This window comes from Manis javanica, chromosome 13 (assembly GCF_040802235.1).
Source record: "Manis javanica isolate MJ-LG chromosome 13, MJ_LKY, whole genome shotgun sequence".
Taxonomy (NCBI): Eukaryota; Metazoa; Chordata; class Mammalia; order Pholidota; family Manidae; genus Manis; species Manis javanica.
In genome coordinates, this window is record NC_133168.1 from 88,922,394 (window position 1) to 88,944,739 (window position 22,346).

The 22,346-nt window shown below is 42.1% G+C and overlaps 1 protein-coding gene and 1 long non-coding RNA gene across 2 annotated transcripts; both read right to left on the reverse strand.

Moving 5' to 3' along the window:
* Nucleotides 1-1,243: 1,243 nt before the first annotated feature.
* Nucleotides 1,244-13,745, reverse strand: LOC108389471 (zinc finger protein 846). The gene is made up of 7 exons (XM_037010256.2): nt 12,436-13,745; nt 9,961-10,049; nt 8,362-8,488; nt 7,813-7,890; nt 5,502-5,556; nt 5,131-5,149; nt 1,244-5,012 (listed from the first exon to the last, which is right to left on the reverse strand). The coding sequence occupies exons 2-7, from the start codon at nt 9,982-9,984 to the stop codon at nt 4,344-4,346; spliced, it is 972 nt and encodes a 323-aa protein (XP_036866151.2). The 5' UTR covers nt 9,985-10,049; nt 12,436-13,745; the 3' UTR covers nt 1,244-4,343.
* Nucleotides 13,746-16,126: 2,381 nt separating this feature from the next.
* LOC140845596 (uncharacterized) lies at nt 16,127-19,268 on the reverse strand. Its single transcript, XR_012124438.1, has 2 exons — nt 18,923-19,268; nt 16,127-17,558 (listed from the first exon to the last, which is right to left on the reverse strand). It is a non-coding gene; the product is annotated as an uncharacterized lncRNA (long non-coding RNA).
* Between the last annotated feature and the right edge of the window lie 3,078 nt (nt 19,269-22,346).

The following is a 22,346-nucleotide window of genomic DNA, read 5'->3' on the forward strand; positions in this document are numbered from 1 at the left end:
TTCTCCACATCCTTGTTAACACTTGTTATTGTCTTTGACATTTTAACCATCCAGTGAACTGATACTTCATTGTGATTGTGATTTGCATTTCCCTAATGACTAGTGATTTCAGTTTCATTTCATGTGCTTGTTGCTCATTTGTTTTCTGTAATGTCTGTCTAAATCCTTGTTCATTTTAAAATTTGATTTTTTTATTGTTGTAAGGGATCTTTATGTATTCTAAATACAAGTTCCTTATCACATATATGAATTGCAAATACTTTCTTCCATTCCACAAGTTGTCTTCCACTTTGTTGAGTGTGTCCTTGGATTACATAAGTATTCAAAGACAATTCACCTATTTTTTTCTTTGGTTGTAAGGTGCTTTAGGTATCACATCTAAGAATCCATTGCCAAATGCAATGTCATTAGGCTTTTACTCTTCATTTAGCAACTTTTTAGCTTTTGGTCTTACATTTAGGTCTTTGTTCATTTTAAACTAATTTTTGAATATGGTCTAAGGCAAGGGCCCAGCTTTATTCTTTTGCATGTGGATATCCACTTGTCCCAGTACCATTTGATGAAAAGATTATTTTCTTTCAGTTGAATTCTCCAGTCACTCTTCTAAAAAATCGATTGAATATGTATGTGAGGGCTTATTTCTAGATTCTTAATTCTATTTCATTGATCTATAGGTCTACCCTTAAGCTAGTAACACTGCTTTGTTTGCCATAAAATTGTAGTAAATTCTGAAATCAGCTAAGTTCAATTCAAAGAAAAAAATGGTACAAATGGAAAGCATAAAATGACTGAGTGAAATCCAAACTTATTACCGGTTATATTACACATAAATGGACTAAATGCTTCCATCAATGGTAAGGATTATTAAGGTGGATTTTATAAATATCAAGATTAATGCAATGTGAGAATCCGAATTGAATCCTAACCCACATAAAGGACAGCAGTGAGCAAACATGAAATTCGAAAGAGATCTGTAAGTTAATTAATAGTATTTTATCAATATTAATTTCTCAGCTTCAATAATTATCGTATGGTTACCCAAGATGTCAGCTTAGGGGTAGCTTGGTGAAGGACATACAGGATCATATGGTTCTATTTTCAACCTCTCTGGATGCTGAAATCTAATTTCAAAATGCAAAGTTTGTTAAAAATCCAGATTTTAAAAGTTTTACTCCCATATTTTTAAAGAGACATCTAAAAACTAATGATACAGTAAGATTAAGAAATGATAGCCATATAAAAATCTGACAAAACAGGTTTTAGTGGAGTGCACATTCTTACACATATAAAGGTTACAGGTAATTTTTGAAAGGTCTGACCAAAAACTACAGCAATTCTAAAATGGAATGCGCCTGAAACATAGCCTTCAAAATGTGGTTTAAAAAAATGGGCCAAATGAAAGGAGAATTACAAAAGCCATCAATAGATCGGATTATTTTAATACACTATTCTCTGGAATAGAGCAAATGAAAATTCAATAGCCATCAAAGATTTGATGTGTCTTGCCAGTAATGGACTGCCTTTTAGTTTTTTCAATGTTGGACAAGTCCCCCTGGCCACCCAGAACCCGAGTTCAACACTGAAGGTGCTGAAGTGATCTACTTACTGTCAGGCTGGAGAAAGGAAAAACAAGGACATGCAAACAGAACAGAGAGATGCCATGGGGGGAGAACAGACCAGACCCCAAACTCCGTGCCGTAAATGGAAAGGGGACAGCTCTCCCTGAATTCCATCTTGATGTGCCAACTAAGACCCGGATGTCAGCCTCCTCCCTCTTGGAAAGAAAAAGTTTCTAGTTGTCTATTATGTCACCTTTAGCCAATCATACCTCTCCACACCCCTTAGGATAGCTTGCCCACTCCTCCCCCTCTTAATCCCTTATAAACGCCCCACCTCCCTAACCGGGCGTGACTTCTCTGGCCTCCGGCAAGAAGGCCATAGAACCTCACCCGGGGGTATTTAAATAAATTACCTGGCCCTTTGTTGCCTCTCTTTGCCTGCTTATTCCAGCTAGAATTTATCTTACACTTACCCCTAAACACAACATCTCTAATTCAGCCTCTAGATGGGTCACAAGAACCATTACGGCTTATTACACACTGTACTCTATGGAAAGGATTATCAACACTATGGAAAAGAACCCCAATAGAACACTGTGAAAGTCTGGAAGGATTACACTATTGAAGATGCCATCTTTATTATATTTTTTTAAAAAAGGCCATGAAAGCCATCAAGTCTAAAACAATAAATTCCTGTTGGAGAAAACTGAGTCCAGATGTTGTGCATGGCTTCACAGGATATACAACAGAACCAATCGAGGAAACCATAAAAGAGATTGTAGATATGGTAAAAAAAAAAAAAAAAAAAAAAAAGTGGCGGGGGATCTGAGAGTTTCAAGATACAGCTCTTGGAGAAACACAGGAGCTAACAGAAACCACACCACAGGAATTAACCTAAGATGACTTGATGGGAGATGAGGGCTTCCAAACCAGTGCCAGATGAGAAAGAAGATGTAGAAGCAGTGCTAGAAAATAAATTGGCATTAGGCAATCTGGCAGAAGCATTCTGATTATTCAAGACTACTTTTGACTTCTTTGTACAACATAGGCCCTTCTAAGATGTGGGCACCAAAACTAAAGCAAATGATGGGAGAAGGACTGGTATCAGATAGAAACATTTTAGAGAAATGAAAAAGCAAAAGTCACAAGTTACAATGTATTTCCATAAAGTTACACCAAGTGTGCCTGCCTCTCCTGCCTCCCCTTTGGCTTCCTACACCTCTGCCACCAGAGATAGGAAGACCACCCGCCTGCTTCCTCCTCAGCCTATTCAATGTAAACACAGTAGAGGAGAGCTTTATAACGAGCCACTTCCACTTAATGAATAGTAAATAATCATGCTCTATGCTTAATAAACTTATATACAGTGTGTGTGTTCATGTGAAAACAATTGTATGACAAGAACTATATGAGACATTTTTGTGTCATCATCACCTAAGTATTCATGTAGACCACTGTGTGCAAGACTTGTATAGAAGTGGAGAGCCTATCCCTACATAAAGTGAGTAATATTGAATATAAATTGTTTGTTTTCTAACTTTGCTTTCAAAAAGTTACATTACCTTACAGATGCGTTTCATAATTGGAGAAATTCTATGTCAGACTATCACCACATGTAAATGGGCTTTTTTAAGTGTAGCAATGTTTCTAATACTGAATTGTATCACTGTAATATTGTATGCCATAAAAATTTTACAAAAATTCATTCATTAGAGTACAGGCTAGGCATATAAGCTAATGTATAGACTACACTAGGTTACCATAAAGCTGCTTTATTATCAATGCATGAATCATTATATCTGTAAATAAATATGAATTTATTTTTCATATTATTTGTGCACATTTGATGTCTAGTGTTAGTAATACATATACCATCTATGATGCTTTGTATCCTATAAGAAAATATTGATATAGGTACTGACAGACAATTCATCTTGTAAACAAAGTAAACTTATGGTATTGATACAGTATAGTACTCTCAATGTATTTTACTTATGATTTTAACATTTTCTTTCTTCAAGCATACTTTATTGTAAGAATACAGTATATAATACATATAACAGAAAAATGTATGTTAATTGACTTTGTTATAGGGAAGGCTTCTGGTCAACAGTAGGCTATCAGTAAAGTTTCTGAGGAATCAAAATGACATGCAGATTTTTTTCAAGGGCCAACTGTAACGCTCTCCCATATACCTTATATGAATAAGAATTTGGCCCCAGCTAAGTTCCCACATACCATGTAAGGAAAATGGAGTAAAGCTTTCTCACATTCTTTATTTTCATAAGGTCTTTATCCAGATAACTTTAGATGTGAATACTATGGTCTGAGGAACATTTACAGGTTTTTTTCACATGCCTTTGTTCTTAGATGTTTTGCAAGTGCTGAAGATTGAGTGAAAGTTTTCCTGCATTCCTTACATTCATATGGTTTCTCTCCAGTGTGAGTTCGCATGTGAATATTAAGGCATGTGGAGTATCTAAAGGCTTTCCCACATTCTTTACATTTGTACGGCTTTTCCCCTGTGTGTGTTCACATGTGCATATTAAGATTTGTGGAACGAGCAAACGCTTTCCCACATTCTTTACATGCATAGGCCTTCTCACCAGTGTGAGTTCTTAAATGTGTGGTAAGGCCCGATGACTGAGTGAATGCTTTCCCACATTGCTTGCATTCATGTGGCTTCTCTCCAGTGTGTGTCCTTACATGTTGATTAAGCACTGAAGAATTATTAAAGGCTTTTCCACATTCCTTACACACGCAGGGTTTTTCTCCAGTGTGTGTTCACATATGTAAGACAAGTCCAGAGGAACAAGTAAAAGTTTTCCCACACTCCTTACATATATATGGCTTTTCTCCACTATGAATTCGTACATGTTTTGTAAGGTAGGAGGAATGAATAAAAGCTTTTCCACATTCCTTACATTTATATGGTTTTTCTCCAGTGTGAATTCGCATGTGTAAAATAAGTCCTGTGGATCGAGTAAAGGCTTTCCCACATTCCATACATACACAGGGCTTTTTTCCACTGTGAATTCTTGAGTGATCTGTAAGGTATGAGGAATGAGTGAAGGCTTTCCCACATTCTCTACGTTCATAAGGTTTTTCTCCAGAGTGATTAACAAAAGTTCTCTGACAATCTTTGCATTTGCACAACTTCCTTTGTGTCTGAGGTTTCTTGTGCCCAGTGAGATTTGAAAGCCAATCAAAGACCTTTTCATGTTGAAAACACTCAGAAGGTTTTTCCCCAACAGGGATTTTCTTGAGCAAAGTACAAATAAAGTTCTTTTTAAAGGCATTCCAACTACCCTTAGTTTTTGGTCTAATGTGAGTCATAATAAACGAGTGTTCACTGAGTGCTTTTCCACACAGGTCAGAGCTATATTGTTTCATCCAAGTATTGCTTCTCTCCTGTTGATTAAGGTATAAATGGTAACAAAAGACTTTTTCACACTTTTATAGTAACAGAATTTCTCCATCACAACTTTATATGCATTGGAAACATCATCACAATTGAAGTTTTTTCCATTTCCATTAAATGTACAGAGTTCCTGCCTTGTTTGTGAGTTACTTTAAGTTGAATACTCTGGCTGTGAGGTTAAGACCCTGTGTTATATTGTCTACTTTCACAGAGCATCTCATAGAACAGAGTTTTTCTGATACTTTAGACTAAACTTCACACTGAAAACTGGATATCTGAGTTACATGTTTATCTGTGAGACCTCTGAGGAGAAAAAGGCTTGAAGTAAGTTTTGAGTATTCCTCAAATTCTTGATATTCAGAGAATCTCTTCATGTGAGTCTGCTTTCTTTGGGTAAATGACATTTATGTCATAGAATTCTCATGGTTTTCTACTTCTGATCCTGATGTAGAGCAAAGGAATTACTTTTAGTGATCTTACCAATTGGATTGTTCCACTTGATGCAATTCCACTTGATTGGCTAAAGGTGACATAGAAGAGATGTGGAACCTTTGGTTTTGAGTTGGAAATTCGATTCTAAAATAAAGTGGAAGAATTCAGATTTGGAGAAAAATTGAGGAATAAAGTTGTTTAAAACTAGTGGGCACAGAGAATGACACCACAAAATATGGCAGAGTAGGGACTCTAGGGCTCCTTGCTATTAGAAAACCAACAAACTTAGAAAAACTATCAGAATCAACTACAGCTGACTCTTATACAAATTTGAACTGCACAGGTCCACTTTTACATGGATTTTTTTCAATAAATATATTTGGAGATTTGCAACAATTTGAAGAAATACTGTAAGTATACAATATATAATGCATATAACATACACTGATTTTTTCAACTGCACAGGAGATTGGCATCCTAACCTCTGTATTGTTCAAGAGTCAACTGTATTACAAAACTCTGGAATAGCATACAACCACCAAGGGAACGCTTAAGGAAGAAAGAAGCAATTGTAGTTCACTAAGAGAACACTGCATTTTAATTGCCCACCTACCTTCTCTACTCCCTGGATCAGCTGCAGGTGGGTAAACAGCAGGACACATCCTTGAGCAAGCTGCTAATGCCCAAAGGGGCAATACTGACCCTGTTCTCAAAGAACTGCCATTGTGTGTTTCAATCTGTCTAGCAGCTGCCTCAAGGATCGCTGCAAGGGCTTGCCTTTATGTCACGCAGCTCAGAGAGTTCCCAGGAGCAAGGCAGCTTCTCCTGAAAGTGTCTAAAGGCAAAGTATTAACCAAGTAGCCCAAGGCAGGGGAAAGCAGTTGGGACAAACAAAAGACAGCTTGAAAAGCCTTGGGAGAAACAGACTGGGAATGCTGATAGGTAGGTGACCTCAAGTGTTCACCAGGGAACCAAGAATTCCACAAGAACACCCAGGGCTGAATGTATGCTTGAAAAGGCTGGAAAGGTCCAAAACTTTCACTTCTGGCTGACACTCAGGATCAATTCCAGCAGGAAGGAAAGGTTAAGGAAGAGTTGTAAATGGCCTGGAAAAGCATTAAAGGAGAGGCCCAACACACAGCCAGTTGACAAAAACTAAAAGAGTGTTTTAGTTCTTTCCTTAGCTTCAGGCTTTTAAGCAACTTCTGTCATTCTAGAATCACTAAGTTAAAAGAACATAGATTCTAAGGGGCTGCACTAAAAAGAATACAGAATAGGTAAATCCACACAGACAGAAAGATTAGTGGTTGCAGGGATTGGAGGTAGGGATGAGTGAGGACTGGCTGCTTACTGGGTACAGGGCTTCCTTTTGGGGTTAGGAAAATATTCTGGAACTATAAAGACCTGATGGTTGCCAAACGCTGTGAATATACTCAATACTGGTGAATTGTACTCACTAAAATAGTTTATCTTACCTAAAATGTATATATGGCACATGTGTATGTGTAAATGTGAATGAAACATGGTAACATTGGTGAAATAAAAGGAAAGATGGGAGACAAAGAATTTGGCTGTTTTAGGAGTTTGGCATTGATGAAGGTAAGGTGTCAGAACTGTAGGCAATTTACAAAGCTTAACACCCTGGAAAACTAAGGCTGACAGGAAACCAGGAAGATAACAGATTCAGGGAACAAGATAGGGAGATACTGTGAAAAGAGCTACCTGCAAGAAATGAAATTTTCAAATAAGCCAGAAAAATCTTTCTGAGAGAACAAAAAAAAAGGTTAAGATCAACGGAAATTTAAAGGTAAAGGGGAATTAAAATTTCCTGAGGAAACTCAGAAACCAAATGGCTTCAGCCTTCTCAGAAAAAGTTTACCTTTGAAAGTTTGCAATGGACATTTGCAAATGAACTGCCCCTTTCCCAGGCTGGCACTGCTCTTCATAAAATTGTAAGATAAATTCTAGCTGGGATAAGCAGGCAGAGAGGCAACAAAGGGCCAGGTAATTTATTTAAATACCCCCGGGTGAGGTTCTGTGGCCTTCTTGCCGGAGGCCAGAGAAGTCACACCCAGTTAGGCAGGTGGGACGCTTATAAGGGATTAGGAGGGGGGGCTGGAGTGGGCAAGCTATCTTAAGGGGTATTGAGAGGTATGATTGGCTAAAGGTGACATAATAGTCAACTAGAAACTTTTTTCCTTCCAAGAGGGAGGAGGCTGACATCCGGGTCTTAGTTGGCACATCAGGATGCAATTCAGGGAGAGCTGTCCCCTTTCCATATAAGGCATGGACGTTGGGGTCTGGTCTGTCCTCCCCCTATGGCATCTCTCTGTTCTGTTTGCATGTCCTTGTTTTTCTTTTCTCCAGCCTAACAAAAACCACATCTGCTTGTGAACTTACCCTGCAGAATACTCACTCCTCTCCTCAGTTCTGCTCCTTGCAATCCAGACTTGACACTGGGCTGGCATGCTTCATGCCCTGCTCAAGGGGAAAATGCATAAAGAGGACCTTGCAAGATAGGAAAAACATGTCCTTGAATTGGGAACCAACACTTTAGCCTTCAGGGTTTCTGAAGATGGTGAAGACTCACTTTAAAAAAAGCAAAAGAATCACACAAAAATCTCAAGTAAAAGCAATTAAACCATTTTACGAAGAACAAAACTTCAAGCACATTCTGTTCCCTCACTGACTGGAGATCTCTAAGAACTGAAAACCATGTCCAACCTCATACATATTTAAAGTCACAAGGTTTTTATTCTGGAAAAGAAAGTAAGTCATTTGTTTAGACAGATCTTCAATTTCACGGGGAATCCTTTAGGACAGTAAGGCCCATTAGCCAGGCACTATGTCTTTCTTGTTTACCACAGTATTATTCCCATTTGACAGCAAAATTGTTTTAAGAAATACTCATTTCAATAGGGCTCAGTAAAGAAATGATGGCAACCTTACCTAGTGTAATGAGATTCTGGTAGTTCTCCAACATCACATCTCTGTAGAGCTCTCTCTGCGTTTGGTCCAGTAAAGTCCACTCCTCCTGGGTAAAGTCCACCGCCACATCCTCAAAGGTCACTGAGTGCTAAACCATCAGACATACGCTGGCTTCGGGAAAAACCATCCTCTTTGGTGTTCTTAGAAAGATGTATGAGGGACTGAGAAGGATAAACCAGAAGCCCACAGTACTCCTGGACCCAGGCCTCTCCTCCTGTCTAGCTATACATGCTGCTTGGTGATCACATCCAGTCACAGGAATTTACCTGTTAGTAGTTCTACATTTATAAACTCCCTAAGTTGTCCTAATAACACATTCCTGATCCAGAGACAAGACTGGTAAGATAAACATAATAAGGAAATAACTACCTAAGAGTACTATGGTAATTAATAGCTCACTTACTTAAAAAGTTAGTGTTCTAACCTAAGACAGGCACAGTCGCAGGGGGGCCATCAGGTGAGAATTTGGGGATCAACAGAGGTGAGGCTCAGAACCTCACCCCCCCTGCTTTGAGAGAAATCTTCTGCATCCGTGGATGTCTTGCTGCCCTTGTCTAGCCTGGATTAATGTGTGAATCAACCTATCTGACCACAGCTTTACTGTAGGCTCTTCTCAGTTTACTCCTCCTCTATTTAATGCCAGCAGTTAGCACTGAACACAATGCAGCACTCGGCAAAACCTAATTACAAATGAACTGCTGCCATAGTAACATGCAAATTCCATGATATTCAATACCTTCATATCCCTAAGCTCTGTCATAATGCTCAGCAAAACAATAAGCCAACAAACATGACTGATGGTCTGAAAGAATAAATACTGAGGTAAAAGAATCATATCCAAGGTAAACCGTCTATGATGAGATGGCATGGGTCCTGGGAAATTCACCTGGGATTTATTCCCTAAGCAAGGCTATTAATTGCTTTAAGAAGGTTGGTGACGTTACAAGGAGACATGGCTATCTGATGGAAACAAGCATGGCATTTCTAAGACAAGTCAAGTTTCTACTTGCCAGAGAAGAATCCATCAGTAACCCAGCCACCATCCTTGCCTCCTCTATTTTTGTAAAGACAGAACCGGTCCCAAGAAAGATGACCTCAGAAAGAATGGCATGAATTTCAAAGCCAAACCAATTCTGACAGTAACACGCCTGTAAGCTGTTTCACACCATGCACAGAACACACCACAAACACTATTTCCATAGTATGACAAAGTGCCCTAAGTTATCTAGAGCAAGAAAATGGTTTTTTGGATCTTCCTAATCAAAAAGAAAAATTAAAAATTCTATCTTGGAGTCATACAAATGAAAGTACAGAGAGGCAGAGCTGTTTGACAGACACAATAACATTCCTGAACATTTTATCCCCTAAAAAAAGCACACATGCACACCTTCCTACAACCCAAATCCCAGAAATCTGACTTAAGCATACACTGCCTGTTTCAATCCCTCTTATGTGGCCCACTGCATAATCTCTCAGCCCCTGAGCACTGGATCTGCAACATATGCAGGAAATACAGGAAGTAAACAATTTGAAAGGAAGCATCAAGGACTCACCACACACCTGAGTCTGGTCAAGGACTGCCATCCTGTGAATCTGATGGTGAGAGTTTCCAGATCATTCCATTTCTTGCTGAGATCACTTCAGAGAAGCTTTTGAGTTTAAATTAAGAGGTTGATGGTGATTAATCTTTGTATACTAGAGTGTCTAGGTAACTGGTCTGCAACATTGGTGATTAAGCAACAGAGATTTTCCCTAAATCAGCAAGCATTACTTTAGCCCTCTCTCTGCAGATGAGTATGTGACAGCCATTAAAAACTGTCTAATACCACACAAATATTAGTAATATTAGTAATAATCAGTAATTGCCATTTACTAAGCACCTGTTAGTAGTTCTACATTTATAAACTCCCTAAGTTGTCCTAATAACACATTCCTGATCCAGAGACAAGACTGGTAAGATAAACATAATAAGGAAATAACTACTTAAGAGTACTATGGTAATTAATAGCTCACTTACTTAAAAAGTTAGTGTTCTAACCTAAGACAGGCACAGTCGCAGGGGGGCCATCAGGTGAGAATTTGGGGATCAACAGAGGTGAGGCTCAGAACCTCACCCCCCCTGCTTTGAGAGAAATCTTCTGCATCCGTGGATGTCTTGCTGCCCTTGTCTAGCCTGGATTAATACTTAGTCCATAGGCACACACCTGATCATCTACATTTGCCCTCTTACAGCACTAAACTATGTTTTCTACCTTTATCTTGCATCTACCTACCACTTCAGCATTTTATTAAAAATAAAAATAATAATAATAGAGGGAGAAATGTGGGATCAACATATAAATGAAGTACAAAAATCAAATGAATATTTATATTTGACCTGATTGTTTATAGGTCATAATGCGTGATCAAAACCGAAAGTTTCTGTGATGAATGCCCTTGTACTGTTCACCACGTAAGAATTTATTCACTATGTAAGAATTCGTTCACCATGTAAGAACTTGTTCATTATGCTTCAGAAGATTGGAGACTGACGAGAATTAGGCTTGAGATGGATTAATGATTGTACATTGAGCATTGACCCCCCTATACTGAATTTTATTGTTAACAACCATTTGATCAATAAATGAGATGCCCTCTCTAAAAAAAAAAAAAAAAAAAAAAAAAAAAAAAGTTGTTGTTCTAATTTTGACTCAAAGACATCCAAAGTTGAAATCATGCCTTTAGAAAAAAGTTCAAAATACATTTCTGTCAGCCACTCCAACAGGGTCTGAATCACACCATTGTTTTTATGTTGAAATTTAAGTCTTTCCATATTAACTCTGTTAACCACAAAAACTATTAAATACATATATTTTTTCATTTTTCACCTTTTCATGCCATTGATAAATTCTACTTTCTTCCATTAAGTATTGATTTTATTTTTACTCATATTTTCAGTATATTTTAGTCTGTGTTTCTTGCTGAACCTCATGGGGTAGAACGCTTAGTTCCATTTCTTGAACTTCTCTACTATAGCATACATACAAGCAAGGGAGGCAATTGTGAATGAAAACCTCAATCAGCGACGAAGATATGAACAGCCCCAAGTAACCATCATTCAGGAAAAGAAACAGAATATTCCCGTATCCAGCATCTCAGACATAGTCTCTTTTCCAAATCTAACTCCACACCTCTCAACTGCAATCACTATCTTGACATTTACAATCTAGGAATATTCGGTCTATTTCTGAACTTTAAAGAAACAGTATTAAATAGCATGCATTCTTGTGTGTCTCCATTCATTCAACAGGTAGGTTCATCCATATTGTTACATTTATCTACACGTTGGTCCTCTTTGCTGAAGAGTGTGCAATAGAAAATACATGCCACAATTCATCCATTCTTCTCTTTATCCACTTTGGGTTATTTCCAGTTTAGGTATCCCTATTCAAACAGTGATGCTATAAATAGTGCTCACGTTCAGTTGGTGGACATATGTGTGCATTACTGTTTTATCAACTGACCATATTTAGTTGATACTCTTTAGATGTTTCCACTAACAGTCTATGAACATCTTAACCAACACAAGGCACTGTCACTCCTTTTAGTTTTACTGTTAACCATTCATTGTGAGGGGCACTATCACATTATGGTTTTAACTTGCATTTCTCTGGTTACTAATGATATCAAACACCTCTTCATATATCATTGTCCATTTGTATATTTTCTTTATTGAAGAGCCTATCCAAACCTCTTGCTCACTTTCCTATTGAGTTTTCATTTTGGGTATTAATTTGTAGACGTTATTACATAACTCCTTTGTTGTTAGGTGTGAGGCAATTAACCAAATATTAAAGGGCAAATACATCTGCAGCTTATTTCAATCTCCTTATTTTTAGAGTTTATCATAAACATTTAGCTGTATACATGGAGGGGGAGAGATTCACTATACGAAACATTTACAAATGGTCGCTGTACAACAAAATAACTCCTGAATAATTTATCAGACTTCACAAACGGATGCCCACAGCCAGATCCTTTCCGTCCAGTGCTCACCGGAACGCACCGCAGATGCCAGTCGGTGAGAAGCGGGCGCTGGGGCCGTTCCCAGACCAGCGTAAATGATTTTGCTTCTGGACAGAGTACAAAGGCTGCTATGGCAGCTTTTGAAGAGGGGCGCCATCGGGTGAGAAAGGGCCCTGAGCCGCGGTCCATACCCACAGGAGGAGCGCGCGGATGCTCTCCACGGAACAGCGGCAGCTTCGGGGTCCGCGTCGCGACTCCGCAGCCGATCCCGGAGGCCAGAGGCCAGGGATTAGTGACCAGCCTGAAGCCCACGGAAAAGAGACGCCACCTCGGAGGCAAGGAGTACAGAGAAGGGCGTACTTCCGCAAGCACTTCCGCTTCCGGTTCCCGCCCCGTGAATACACAAGGGGCAGGGCCTCAGGATGACGTAAGGCGGAGACAGCGACGGCGGCTGCTTCCGCGGGATACGGACCTGCGGTTGGGATCCACAGCCGGCTCAGCATTATAAAGGCCAACGCCGAAGGCAACGCTGTGGGCAGAGTAGGAAGGTGATGGACACGGTAGGCGGGGCGTGCTCCAGTCTATCCCAGGAAGGCGGGGTTCCGGGCGGAGTCGGACCCCTGTCTTGGTGAACAGGCGCGGGAAACTCAGCAAATGCTTTTCTACAGGCCTTTCTCCTTGTTCCCTCTGCCCTATATAACGGTGTGCACATATTACGAACACAAGCTGCTAGTCCATAAAATGGCCTATTCTTCTAATTTGTTCAGTCCTCTCTTTAGGCCTTTAGTTTTATTTGGGGTATAATTCTCATAGCACACAACCCATTTGAAGTGTACCGTACAGTGGCTTTTGGTATATAAGAGCTGTGCACGCATCACAATTTTAGTACATTATCATAATCACAAAAAGAAACCCAGTACCCCCTTAGCCACAATCTCTCACGGCATGCCCAGCCCAAGGCAACAACTAATCTACTTTTTGTCTCTGTTTGCCTGATCTTGGCATCTCAAATAAATGAACTATTACAGTATGTGGTCTTTGTGTCTGGTTTCTTTGGCTTACATGTTTTCAAGGTTCATCCATGTTATAGCGTGTATCCATACTTCATTTTTTTCCTTACTAAGATTCCACCGTATGGATGTATTACCATTTATCCATACATCACTTGATGGACAGTGGGTTGTTTCCACTTTTTGGCTATTATAAAAAATATGAAATACCTTTTAAGCAGTCTTCAGAGGAAAATTCGTAATCCTAAAACACTTTTATCCTTAAAAATGAATGGGAGCCAGAGACGGGTAAGATTCCTCAAGGGAGGAACAACCTAAGACAGGCAGTCGCAGGGGGGCCATCAGGTGAGAAATTGGGGATGAACTTAGAACTTCACCCCCCCTGTTTTGAGAGAAATCTCTGCATCCGTGGATGTTTTGTTGCCCTTGTCTAGCTTGGATTAACACATAGTCTACAGGCACACACCTGGTCATCTACATTTGCTCTCTTACAACACTAAACTATGTTTTCTACCTTTATTTTGCATCTACCTATCACTTCAGCATTTTATTTAAAAAAATAATAACAATAAGGAAGAAATGTGGGATTCACATATAAATCAAGTATAAAAATCAAACGAATAATCATATCTGACTTGTTTATAGTTCATGATGTGTGATCAAAACTGAAAGTTTCTGTGATATGACTGCCCTTGCACTGTTCACCATGTAAGAACTTATTCACTATGTAAGAACTTGTTCACCATGTAAGAACTTGTTCGTTATGCATCAGAAGATTGGAGACTGTTGAGAATTAGGCTTGGGGTTGATTAATGACTGTGCATTGAGTCCCCTATACAGAATTTTATTGTTGTTAACAGCCATTTGATCAATAAATACGAGAAATGCCCTCTCAAAAAAAAAATGGGGAAGGGAAAAAAAATACTTAAGTACTTGGAGAAATAAATGAAATAAAGTGACTTAAAAAAAAAAAAAGCCAGGCGTATGTAGATTTTTTCCATATACTGACCCTAAGTATGAGAAGTCAGTGTACAGGGAAGAATGTCCCCCGTAGCTGGACAGACTTCAAAGATTTCAGAAATGTGAAGAATTTGACAATGACAGAACAAAGGGTGGAAATGGCAAGTGAGTTGCTAACAAATGATTTTGTCAGGAATGAGACCAGCACTACCAGGCAAGCAAAATTTGAGGACAGTGGGAAAACAGACAAATAGGCAGGGCCATGTTCCAATAAAACTTTATTTATAAAGGTGGAAATGCTCAGCAAAGAGGAGAGCAGGAAGAGCTTTCTCTGGAAACAAAAGAAAGTGGAAGAGAGAAGGGAAGCCCAAGTGTCAAAACAATTTCTCAGACAAAATGATACTGCAGAAATTACCTGAAAAGGCTCCTTTTACGCAGGGCTCACCTGCACAGGTGTCTTGGAGAATTTTCCTCTCCTCAGTCCTCAGCTTCTCCTACTCCCCCTGGGTGAGCAGGTTGGGCTTACAGAGACAATACCCTTGCACATGGGGAAAGACACACCAGGTTGGAGGTATGTGCAGGGACAAAAACGGAACTTCCTCTCAGACTGTTCAAGTACAGTTGGACAATATCCATCATATCATAGACAAATTCTCACAAATGCCTAGGGTGCCTAACTGGTTTTCATGGCTTCACTGGAGATGGATGGTAATTACAGATTTGCTTAGTTTATGTCACCGTATTCCTATTATGTTAATATGTGTGCGCTACTGACTAATAAAGGTAGTTAGTAGTTTAAAACCTATACATGCTTAAGGTACTCTACAAGAAGATATGGCAAAGAAATAATCAATCCTCCCATGTTTTCTTCCATATGCTACCTCTATAGCTTTTCTTCTTCCTTCCTAATTACAACCCTTAAATAGAATTCGTGCCTCATATGGAATTTACCGAGCATCATAATTCCTCCAGGCGGTAGAGATACCTCGAGACAAGTGCTGGGCATAGAAGCCACAGGGCATAAATCTGCAAAGTAAAAAGCTAACCTTTTCAAACAATATGGCTTCTCTCTCACTTACCAACTTTACATCTCCTTGTATGGCCCCGGAAGATGACTGGTTAGCCAGAGACGGGTAAGATTCCTCAAGGGAGGAACAACCTAAGACAGGCACAGTCGCAGGGGGGGCATCAGGTGAGAAATTGGGGATTAACAGTGGTGAGGCTTAGAACCTCACACCCCGTTTTGAGAGAAATCTGCATCCGTGGATGTTTTGTTGCCCTTGTCTAGCTTGGATTAACACATAGTCTACAGGCACACACCTGATCATCTACAATTGCTCTCTTACAACACTAAACTATGTTTTCTACCTTTATCTTGCATCTACCTACCACTTCAGCATTTTATTAAAAATAAAAATAATAATAATAATAAAGGGAGAAATGTGGGATCAACATATAAATCAAGTATAAAAATCAAAGGAATATTAATATCTGACCTGATTGTTTATAATTCATAATGTGTGATCAAAACCGAAAGTTTCTGTGATGACTCCCCTTGTACTGTTCACCATGTAAGAACTTCACTATGTAATAATTCGTTCACCATGTAAGAACTTGTTCATTATGCTTCAGAAGATTGGAGACTGACGAGAATTAGGCTTGAGATGGATTAATGATTGAGCATTGAGCATTGACCCCCCTATACAGAATTTTATTGTTGTTAACAACCATTTGATCAATAAGTATGAGAGATGCCCTCTCAAAAAAAAAAAGAACAGAAACACCAAAAAAAAAAAAAAAAAAAATGGAACTTCCCCCAAAGTGGGGCCAGTGCTTTCAGAAGATGGGCATATGTGACCCCACAAGCAGTGATGTGATAGTAACAAGGACCCAAAACTCAAACTACCTTGTATCATGCCCTACAGGAATCAGGGATCCTTGGACCTCAGCTCAGAGACACAGTTCGGCAACACCAAAGCTTCCAATAATGAAGAAAATAAAGTTGGCATAATGGATGAATCTTTGTTCCCAAGAGGAAGGCACTGGACTAGGGGTTGGCAACAACAGCCCAGGGTTGGCCACCTGCTTTTGAAGATAAAGTTTTATTGGAACACGGCCCTGCCTATTCATTTGCATACCATGTATGGCTGCTTTGGTGCTACACTGGCAGTGGTGAGTGGCTGCAGCAGAGACCCTATGGCCCACTAAGCTGGAAATACTTCTTCTCTGGCACATTGAGGAAAAGTATGCCCACTTCTGCTCTACTATCAACCCTCAGTGGGCCACATCTCCTTCTTCACCACTCTCCTCCCAAGACCAAGAATATAACAAGTGCTTAAAAATGTTTGCAGCAAAAAATCTACAAAAGGAGAGATGAAGCTGACCTTACCCACAGAGGCCAGGTTCCCGCAGCTGCCCATCATCACACCTCTATACAGGATTTTCTGAGCATGGTCCAGCGATGCCCACACCTCCTGGTAGAAGCCTATAGCAAGTCCTCGAAGGTCACTGAGTTCTAAAATATCATACATTCAGGCTCAGCCAAGGCACATCCCCATCAGTGCCCCAGGCAAGTGGGGTACAGGAGGATGGCACCAGAGGACCAAGGTGTGGCAATTCAGGTGGACAGCAAGAGGAACCTCACCTCTTACCTACCACTGCCAGGCCAGCAGCAGTCTTTGCCACATGGTTGAACATTTCTCTCCATAACTAGTCTGTGAACCCATCTGGCTTGGGTCTCCTTCAGTCAGGCACCACAAGCCCCAAGCTCGGGTGGCCTGGGAGGATTACTGAGTAAATGAGGAAGTTTTGTCCCCATGAATCCCTGAGACAAAGCCATCTCACAGCCTTTTCTTGGTTTTCTGTCATGGCTCTAAAGTGACTACTGAGGTAGTATCAACAAGGCACTGCAAAAAATTCGTAAAAACTGAGACCGTGGGAACATTCTCTGGGAGGTCCTTTGGCAGCCATTAGAGGCTGAGTCTTCAGAAAGCGTGGGACAAGTCCTGGTCAGGCTGGGAGGCTCCAGGCCACCAGGTGGGGACACACACCCCCAGAGAAGGGAGATGCCCTGCCGGAAAGAGGGTTTCTGATTACTTGTGACCAGCTTGTCAGCAATCCTGGAGTCATCACTTCCGCTTCCATGTTCCCCTCCTGGAGACAGGTGGCACTGAGCAGGCACAGCTAGAGGACAAGAGGGTGGATGTGAGAGGCAGGCCCTAGATTCCAGCTGGCACAAGCCTGGAGGCTGCCTCGAATGACCCACCGGCCCGCACACAAAACACATGCCTGCACACACGCAGCTCCCCTCAAAGGCCAGGACGGCCTTGTCTCTCTCCCGGCCAGAAGAGGCCTTGATGCCCACGAGGACTGCTAGTTAACTCCTGCAACTGTTTAGGGTAGTCAAGTCCCGGGAGGTTTAGCTCGTCAACTGCTCAAGTTTATAATACAAACACAGGGACAAATGCAGTGTTGTCCCCCAATCTCTCACAGCCGAAAAGGCATGGCCCCAATGCAAGCAGACTCAAGGGCTTGTGGGATTCCATTCCCACCCTGTCCTGGTCTTCGGAAGCCCTGGAGGAAGAGGGTCTCAGGAAATGAAAGTGGCCAGGGATTAATCTAGTCCTAAGAAGTTGCTGGAAGAAGAAAGTCTGTGCAGGGGTGGCTGGAGCTTGTGACTGGGGAGGAAAGTGGCCGGAGAGGGTAGCAGAGGGACCAGGTGCTGTGTAGAGATTGTGCGTAAAATTGCAGTATTTCCAGAATCTCTTGCCTGGCTCCGTATCAGCAGGTGTTTCCAAGGGGTAGAGAGTAGTCCATTTCCATATCAATAGGTAATAATGCGGGCGAGCAGGGCTTATCTGGACCAGAGAGGCTTATTCAAGTAAACCTGTCTTTGTCTATCTTGCCCCAGTCCACTCCTCGCCTGGAGGGGATTTCGAATAAAACGTTCATTCTGCTTGACCACAGTCTCTCTCAGCCCTTCAATTCTTTGTTGGGGCGGGGACAGGCAGGAACAAGAACCAAGGAGAACTCAGCTCCCCGACACTACGGGATACGACTATGGTGTTTAAAAAAAAAAAAAACCTGTTATTTACATTCTCGCTTACTCTATTTCATCGTATTTTAAGTTTAGTTATTTACACTCATTTCCAAATAAATTTATCATAAATGAGAAAAACCCTTAAGACATCTTCACCTCAATGAATATCACAAAAGCAAAAGTCACAAGTAAAACTCTTGCTTACGGAAGGCAGAAAGGGACCACCTTGGTGTAAATTTCACTGGGGGCCTCTCACCCCCAAAACTGAAGAAATCCCCAGGTCACGAGGACGCAAGAACCCAGGGACCCTACCGACGCCTGTTTGCCTTCCAGGCCTTAGAGCCAAGCCCCGCCCTCGCCGAGCACCCCCCGACTCCCCAGTTGTCTCCCCACCACTGCTGAGCCCCCTCCCCCAGAACCCTGTTTTCACACCCTCACGGAACCCCCGCCCCCAGGAGCCCCGAGACCCTGTCCTCCGAGTGGCGGGGCCACACCAGGCGCGGCTCACCAGAGGCTCCGGCCGGCCTAGCTGCGCCCGAGGCTGCGGGAAGGGCGGCGGCCGCGTCTCCCCACCTTCTGCAGGTTAATCCTAGCGCCCTCTCACAGGGACGCGGCTGGGCCCCAACCCCGCTGCTCCACCGGGGGCTTTGGGGGCGGCTCCAGGTGCGAAGACCGAGGTGCAGCGGGACCACAACAGCCCGGAGTCGGCTGGGCGGAGCCTCGCGCCGTCCCGAGAGCAGCCCGGGAGTAGCCACGAGTGCGGGAGGCTCTGAGCTAACGCATGGCCTGGGCGCAGACGCGTGGCTGTGTCCGGGCTGAAGACCAACCCGCGAAAGAGAAGCTGGCAGGAGGGAGAAGGTACCGGACCCGGTGGGCGGAGCTAATATTCAGTGGGCGGGGAGCCGGGGGTTGGGCGGGGCCTCCCTGTTACCTTGTCCAGCCCTGGGAACATCCGTTAAAGGCTTTTCCTACTGCACTTTCATAGTTTGTGTATCATGCCTCCGTTCGCCCCATTCCTTCTTTAGGCTCCTAAAGTTTTAAATTTCTTCTTCAATGGGTTGTATCTTTCAATTAGGCTAACTCTTAGACACTATATATACACATATATTTCATTTTTCATTTCCCATTTGTTTATTATTGGGGAGTTCTGAGAGATGAGGGAAGTGCTCGGACTTAAATCACAGTTGTAAATCAGAGTATACAGCTGATGAGTAGATGTCTAGCAATATTCCTTTCATTTTTCCCCTTAGGAAAGGTGAGAAGTATACAGTTTTTTTAACAACTCTTAATTCCTGTGTTGAGGATAATTTACATGGCAAATCCGGTGATATGCTGCCATCTGCTGGGGTTCAAAGGTATTGAAGCAGCCGCTCTTGAAACCAACTTTTCCTCTGTAAAAAGCTTTCCTCTCCTTTGTTCTCCCGACTGGCCTGTTTTTGAAGTCGCTTGCATGTGCTATCCCCTAAGAAATCCATTTTTCCTGGCAAAATAGCTGGTTTTATTTTTAAGGTCAACACAATCCAGCAAACAGTGAACCTGCAAAACCCAAAAAGAGAAAGAAAATACAGGCGCACCTCCCACCTTTCTCCCTACGGGCACCACTGCTTATGCCATGTACTCACTCGCAAGGACCTGTGTATAATAAATCTTGTTTTCCAAAGTTCCCTGATGGTGTTGCTGAGCTGTGTCTTGTAGTCATAATAAGAACCATAAAAGCCGGTCCAGCCACAGCACTGGCTCTGTTCAACAAGATGTCTTCTGGGGCTTGCTGCAAAAATAGGGGCCCAGGTGAGTTCCCCAGGCATTCCTAGTAGATACCATTACTATCGGATAGGTTGAGACCCCACACAAAACAGGTATGCATTTATTTCAGTCTGAGTTAGGGAGGAAACCATTCCTCTGGCTTCCTAAGCAAAGGGAATTTCAGCTAAGTGACAATCCTGATCTCTGCATATACACACCCACACGTTTATTTGACTAGGGATTTGAAAGAAGGAACTGAGTTTCTTGGGTTCATGCCCTTTCTCTCTCCCTTTGGGAGTCTGCTGGACCCCAGAGAATGATTATTTTAAACAGGCTGGGACAGTGCAGCAAACATGCAGAGGAGATTTGTGGTTGACCAGCTGTGCCATGCCTGAGTAGGTCTGGCAAACTCATGGGTGAAATATCAGAAAGCCTCCTGGGAGTGCATAGGGAAGCCATGACACGCCAATCCAGTTTCTGTCATGAAGCTGGTATTTTCGTCTCTGAGTCCTGTAACTGGTCTCTAACTCTGAAGGGAAATTAAGAGAAGTCAAAACAGTTATCTCTGTGTCTGTCACCTTCCCATCCATGATTAAAACAAGTCCCAGGCAATTTTTAAAACAGGGGGCAGTCTTAAGCCCCTAGGCCCTCATCCAGAAGAAGACAACAGTCAGGGGTGGGGAAATCCAGCGATGGTGGGAGCTCTGTCTCACGTCTCACAGCCCCACCACCTCTCAGAGATCAGCCCAGAGAAGGGTCACTAAGGCAGACTAGCCACAGGACACGCCTGAAGAAAAAGGCCTCTAACCAGTAAGTGCGCTGCAGCCAGCTCACGCCAGCTTGGGATGGCCAATTGCTAAACTTTCAGGAACTTGAGAGCCAGTTGTTAAACTGTTGGTAGCCTGAAACCAGCCATGATGAGAGTGTTTACAAAACACTACAAATCAGGGCTTCCTCCACCACCACCTGGCACTGGCTGTTACACATTTCCATGTATACCACTGCCTCTCATTTCATGTCAGCTGCTCCATTCTTACTGGAAAGGCGGGGGTAAGAAAGGGAGGAAGTTTTTTCTCCCCTGGAGCTCCTTGGAGCTACTCTATAAGTGGGGCAACATCAGTGAGACAGGGACCCTGGATGTCGTCAGAGTAGGGTGAGGGCCTCCAGAGGGGGCAGGGCAGGATATTTGCAGTCAGAGCCATGTAACTACATGCAAGGAACCCCCCTACTAAAACTATGTTAAACATTGAGCTCTAGAATCATTCTTCAGTGAAATCAGTTAACGTTCCCCAGATAAAGAAGAGTAGCACATGTTTTATTATGCTAATCATTTGTAACCATGTGTACGATTCACGTTAGCATACTAAAAGGCCCAGGCCTATGTGCTGTCTCTCCTCCTTCAGATCTGACGAGGTGATTTTGCAAACTGAGCAACTAACTTAGCTGCAGACCCAGCTGTAGACGGCAGGGTAAAGGGAAGGAAGAATTCCATCTTAAAGATGATTGCATTTTAACACCCAGGAAGTTCAAGAGGTAAGATTCTTTAGCAAGTAGACAATACCTCAGCCCACCTTGGGGACTGGGCAGGCAGCCTTTTGATATGCTCCAGACCAAGGTGCCGGTGTCCCAGAGAAATCAAGGCAGGAAATTCCTTATGTTAAGTTAATTTTTAATATTCAGGGACCACTTAAAAAGTCCACACCACTAAACTCTTTTTCACATTCTCGAAAAATCCTCAGCTACCTATAAAATCCCCTAGACAATGCACCTACAGACTCTCTTGTCCCCTCCTGGCGTGAGCCGGGAGCTCTGTTCTTTCACTTCATCTCTAAATAAAAGCCTGTTCCTTGCTCTCCTACCTTGACTGTTTGTGAAGCTCATTCTTCGGCTCCGCAAACAAGAACCCCAGCATCATCAGCAGAGGCCCAGTACCAGGCTGGGGTTATAGTCCCTACAACAGATCCAGATCTCTACACACCCTCCACCACAAAACAGACCTCATTTCCTCCTTTGAGAATCTCCAGTCCCCAGGCCCCAGCCTGGATCATCCCCATCCTCCAGATGCCTTAGGCTGGACCTGCCAGGTTTGCTAACAGGGCGGGACAAGTAGACCCTAATGGTGACTACATCAGCGGAGCACACTCACCCAAGTCCTCATGTGGCCAGGTGAGCAATTTCTACTCCACCTT